Genomic DNA, 5801 nt, shown 5'->3' with positions numbered 1-5801 from the left:
AGGAAGTGATATACAATCAATTCAACGTCAAAGAAGAAGATCTATGTCAAGAGATCTTTTTAAACCTGGAACAATTCTTAAAACTGGATTAAGTCATTCATATCAACCTATTATTATAAATCAACAACTTGCTTGTTTAAGTTCAAATCATGAAAGTGATCAAGCTTCTCCAAGAGTTACATCTGTTTCTCCAAATATTGGATCTATGTCAATAGATATGCATAGTGTATCAACAGAAAAAACTGAAAATCAAATTGATTTAAATCAAGTTATTTCTATTATTCAAGAAAATGAAAATTATTTAAAAATGATTGAACTTGCATTAGAAAATAATACTCCTATTCAAGCTGAAATATTTTTATTATTACAACATAACATGAATAATCTCTTATTACTTTCTAATTCTATTGCTCAACCAACTCCTTTACCTTTATTTTCTAAACAATTATTATTACCTAAACAATTAAAAGCATTAGGAATGAATGATTTTATTCAATCCCCTTCATATTTAACATTAATTCTTTAATTGTATTTTACCATTCCTTTTAATTTTTTTGTTTAATTTTAAAAAAAATAATATTTTTTATTTCTTTTTTTTTTTCAATACTTAAATAATAAGAATTTGGTATATATTCCACAATAATGTTGATTCTTTTTATTTTCTTTAATTATTCTTTCTCTCTTTATTTATTGTAGAAATAGAGCGTATTGAAGAAACTGAAACAATCACTTCTCAATATGAAGAAAATCCAATTGTGGATATATCTATTATTTATATTTTTTTTTTTTTTTTTATTCTTTCTCTCTTTATTTATCTTTTAATTGTTTTTTTTTCATTATAATTGTTATAAAACTTTTTATTTTTATTTATTTCTAATTAATCATTAATTTCACTTCTTTGAAACAATTTTATCAACCAAACTATTATTTTCAATTCTCCTTATTAACTTTATCAACGCCTTATGTTAAATTTCAGTAAATCATTAACAGATATATAACAGTTATACATAAAATGATGTTAAAATAGTTATTTTCGTGTCATCATATGAATGTGAATCTGAGTAATCACAACATTTTAGATGTCATTACAATCATTCTTTATTCCTTTTGAATTTAGATAATAAACCATTCAATCTACTCAATAAGAACAATTAATTATGTTATTTATTATCAAAATTATAGAATCAAAGAAATATATGATAAAATTTTGATTCATTTACAGTTATCTTATCACAATAAAGTTACAAAGAGAAGTTAAACAGGTAGTTAACTATAATTACTATGTAGATGTAAATCAGATATTAAAGGATATTAAAAAGTAAGTTAATGAAAACGAATTGATTCAGTATTAAAAAGCATAAAATAACTTACTAATAAGAAGATTATAAACAATAAAGATAGATGAAATAAAATTCAAATATTCGTATGTACATTGATACTAAAGAAAGATATACAGCATATATAAAGAATAAACAATAACCATTAATCATATCATCTTTGTTAAAATTAATATAAAGAAAGACATTAACTAACAACAATAAAAGAAAAATAAGAAATAATGAAAATAAACATTATTTAAACTAAATTTTCAATTAATAGAATAGAAATAAAACAATAAAAAATATGAAAGTGTTCATTTATATTCCTTATTTCATTCTCTTATATTGTTTTAAATTTTCAATATTTCATTGAAACTTTTACAATAAATTCGTTCAGTTTCATCTTTATTTTTTTTATTTGATATTCTTTTCTCATTTTTATAAATCATACACATTTATATATAATTTATATTCTTTGTTTCTGATTTAAATTTAATTCTAAATGAATAAAATGATTGTTTAATAGTTATAATAAGTATTTTATTAATGTTTAGTTATTCAATTATTAAAATAAAATTAATAAATATTGATTAATGAATAAATAATTTCACTCTTTCATTTTAATATCATTTATTAATAATACACACTCTTTTATTATCCATTTTTCATTATCTCAATAAAAATGAAATGTTTAATGAAACGATAAAATAGAATAATATATTATAATTAATATATCATTTGATTTGTTTTTTTCATCTCTTTTACTCTGTTATTTTATTATTACTAATCTTCTTTCTCAAAACATTCTCTTGGAATTCTCGTATTATATTTTAATTCTTCATCACAACCACAGTTAAAGAAACAAGATGTCCCAAATGATGTAATTGATGTTGGTATATTGATATTAGTTAATGAGATACATTCACTAAAGCAACCATCATCTATTTTACTAACTGAAGATGGTATATTAATTGATTGTAATGATATACATTTATAAAAACAACTATTTCCAAATTCATTAACTGATGATGGTATATTAATTGATTTTAATGATGTACATTGACAAAAACAATAATTTCCTAATTTAGTAATTGATGATGATAAATTAATTGTTGTTAATGATGAACACTTATAAAAACAACCAATACCTAATTTAGTAATTGATGATGGTAAATTAATTGATATCAATGACATACAATTGTAAAAACATTCATCACCTATTTTACTAACTGATGTATGTATAGTAATTGATGTTAATGATGAACATTCATAAAAACATTCTTTTCCTATTTTACTAACAGATGATGGTATGTTAATTGATGTTAATGATAAACATCCATAAAAACAGTAATTTCCTATTTTACTAACAGATGATGGTATATTAATTGATATTAATGATGAGCATCCTTTAAAACATTCATCACCTATTTTAGTAACTGTTCTTGGAATATGAAGTGTTGTTAACGATGAACATTTATAAAAACAATCATCATCTAATTCATTAATTGTTGATGGAATAATAAATTCACTAATATCTTGTTGTTGATAAACTTTATTATTATTATTAATCTTATGTAAATTTTCAGGTATTTGAATACTAACTAGTACTGGTTCATTAATAAATATTCTATCTTTACTTATGAATTTTATATTAACTATATTAATGGATGTTAATGATAAACAATTGTAAAAACATTCATACCCTATTTTATTAATTGTTGTTGGTATATTAATGTATTCCAATGAAGAACATTTATAAAAACATCCATTTCCTAATTTACTAATTGATGAAGGTATAATAATATTACTTAATGAATAACATCTACAAAAACACCAACTTCCAATTTCTTTAATATTTGATAGAATATCAATATTAGTTAATGATATACAATCATAAAAACATTCATATCCTAATTTAGTAATTGATGATGGTATGTTAATTGATTTTAATGATGAACAAAATTCAAAACAATTATAGCTTAATTCACTTATTGTTGTTGGTAAATTAATTGTTTCTAATGATGTACATTTAGAAAAACAATAATCTCCTATTGACGTGACTGTTGTTGGAATTTTAACTTCTTTTAACAAAAGATATTCTGAAAAGTGGTTTGCTTCTAATTTACTAATTGTTGTTGGAATGGTAATACTAGTTATCTGTTTATATTCATTGAAATGATAATTGGTTAATGAAATTGTTGTTAATTGATTATTGATACTACTTAATGAAATACATCCACCAAAAATATTATTACCAAATGATGTAATAGAAGTTGGAATATCTATGTAAGTTAATGATGAACATCCTTTAAAACACTCATCTCCTATTTTACTGACTGATGATGGTATATTAATTGATGTTAATGATAAACACCAACTAAAACAACCACGTTCTATTTCTACAATTGATGTTGGTATAGTAATATTACTTAATGAGATACAATGCTCAAAACAATTATCTCCTAATTTATTAACTGATGTAGGTATAATAATATTTGTTAATGAATTACAATTATAAAAACACTCATTTCCTATTTTACTAACTGGTGATGGTATATTAATTGACATTATCGATGAACATCCTTTAAAACAACCAATTCCCAATTCAATAACTGATGGTGGTATAGTGATTGTTCTTAATGTCTCACACCAACTAAAACAAGCTTTTTTTAATTCACTAATTGATGATGGAATAGTAATTGATGTTAATGATTTGCATTCATAAAAACAATTATTTCCTATTTCTTTAACTGATGTTGGAATGTTTATCACTGTTAAATACTCACATCCACTGAAACAATAATTTCCCAATGATGTAATTGTTGTTGGAATATTAACTGATTTTAATGAATCATAGCCATAAAAACAGTTATCTCCAAGTGTTTGGACTTCTAATGGTATTGTAGTTCCATGTGTGTCTATATCTCTTTTTTTATATCCTATGTGTTTACATATATTTCCTTGTTCTTTTTCTTTTAAATATGTTGAATAATCTACTGTATACCATATTATTGTTTTAACTATTCTTCCATCATCAAATTCTTCATCATATTTATTATAAATATGAAATGTTTCAATATTAGGAAAGAATCTTCTTGAATATTCATTTAATGGAATTGGATTAAAATGAAATCGTTCCATATTTCCTCTAAATCTTTTAATTCCTATTTCTAAATTAATAAAATCTTTAATATCATTAAAATACATTGACACTATCATAATTTCATTATATCCTATTCTTCTTTTTCCAATTAGTCCTTTATTGATTTTATTATTGTATATTATTCTTTTGATATTTATTATCATTTCTCTTTCTTCGGAATATTCTGAATCTTCTTCTTCTTTTTTTATCATTTCTATTATTGTTTTAATATATGTTTCTTCGTTGATTTCTTTATATATCCATCTTTTTGTGTTTATTTTGTTTTCTTTTTCTTGTTTTATTTTATTATTTATTATTATTCCTTTCTCTTCTTTTTCTTCTGATATTATTCTATTGATTTCTTTATTTTCTTCTATTCTATTGTTTATTCCTATAGTATTTATTATGCTTATTTTTATCTTATCTTTTTCTTTTTTAATATTTCCATATGTTATTTCTGTATTTTCTATGATAAGAATTGGTGTTTCTATGTTATATGCTTCTGAAAGTATTCTTTCAATTATATGATATTTCCGTATGATTTGTACATTATTTAATCTTCCCAGTTTTGTTGAATTTTCTATTCTTCTTTCATTTCCTTGACTTGTTCCATTAGGAATACAAATGATTGTTCTTTCATTTTCTCCTTTCTTTTCTACTTCTTTCTTAATATTATTGAATATCATTGTTAATTTACTCTCTGGTTTAATCATCATTTCTACTCCTTTAATATTTTCTTTTCTAATTTTCACATTCTTCTCATCATTGGAAATGATTTCTTCATTTATTTTCTTTTCTTCTTCTTTTAAATATTTCATTCTATCAACTCTTTCATATTCATTTCCATCATACAAATACACGTCCATTTCATCATATTCAATATCAATTATCATTGTTATTGTTTTACGTTTCATCTTTTATTTATTTTCAAGTTAGTTTTTCAACATAACTTCCATTTTTCAATTACAAAATATTCTTTATTATTATTTTTGTTATTCAATTAGATAATACACAACATCATTACACAACACATTATTACCTTGTTATTAATTAAACCCATGTCCTACTTATGTTATTTTCTTTATTAAAAAAGAAATCAAATATGATTTACTTAATATTTAGGTTTTCACCATGTTGAGAAGTGAGTGATTTAGTTTCTTCAACACATTTTATTTCAATTGAAATAAAATTCTTTCAAACATGCTCAAATTAAATGGTTCCTCATTTAAGTTGCTGCCTGATTTTTATTTGAATTAAATGAGTATTAAAACTCCTCATTATTTATAATTAATTTTATGATGATTATCAATAACACTATGTCTCATCTCTTTTATCCTCAA

General features: G+C 22.0%; 2 protein-coding genes across 2 annotated transcripts, besides 9 other annotated features; one reads left to right on the top strand and one right to left on the bottom strand.

Moving 5' to 3' along the window:
- Positions 1–43: 43 nt before the first annotated feature.
- On the top strand, positions 44–526 carry EDI_186800 (uncharacterized protein; the record flags this gene model as incomplete). Its single annotated transcript, XM_001738566.1, has 1 exon — positions 44–526. The coding sequence occupies one exon, from the start codon at positions 44–46 to the stop codon at positions 524–526; it is 483 nt and encodes a 160-aa protein (XP_001738618.1).
- Positions 527–543: 17 nt separating this feature from the next.
- Positions 544–618: a sequence feature (AT_rich).
- A 68-nt stretch (positions 619–686) lies between these two features.
- Positions 687–782: a repeat region.
- Positions 783–879: a microsatellite.
- Positions 880–1502: 623 nt separating this feature from the next.
- Positions 1503–1621: a microsatellite.
- A 199-nt stretch (positions 1622–1820) lies between these two features.
- Positions 1821–1957: a microsatellite.
- A 64-nt stretch (positions 1958–2021) lies between these two features.
- Positions 2022–2054: a sequence feature (AT_rich).
- Positions 2055–2102: 48 nt separating this feature from the next.
- Positions 2103–5354, bottom strand: EDI_186790 (uncharacterized protein; the record flags this gene model as incomplete). The annotated part of the gene is made up of 1 exon (XM_001738565.1): positions 2103–5354. The coding sequence occupies one exon, from the start codon at positions 5352–5354 to the stop codon at positions 2103–2105; it is 3252 nt and encodes a 1083-aa protein (XP_001738617.1).
- Positions 4578–4733: a microsatellite.
- Positions 4735–4844: a microsatellite.
- A 196-nt stretch (positions 5355–5550) lies between the features above and the next one.
- Positions 5551–5801: a repeat region.

Source organism: Entamoeba dispar, genomic scaffold (genome assembly GCF_000209125.1).
Source record: "Entamoeba dispar SAW760 scf_1105229461497 genomic scaffold, whole genome shotgun sequence".
Taxonomy (NCBI): domain Eukaryota; phylum Evosea; order Mastigamoebida; family Endamoebidae; genus Entamoeba; species Entamoeba dispar.
This window is presented reverse-complemented; position numbering and strand designations above follow the sequence as displayed.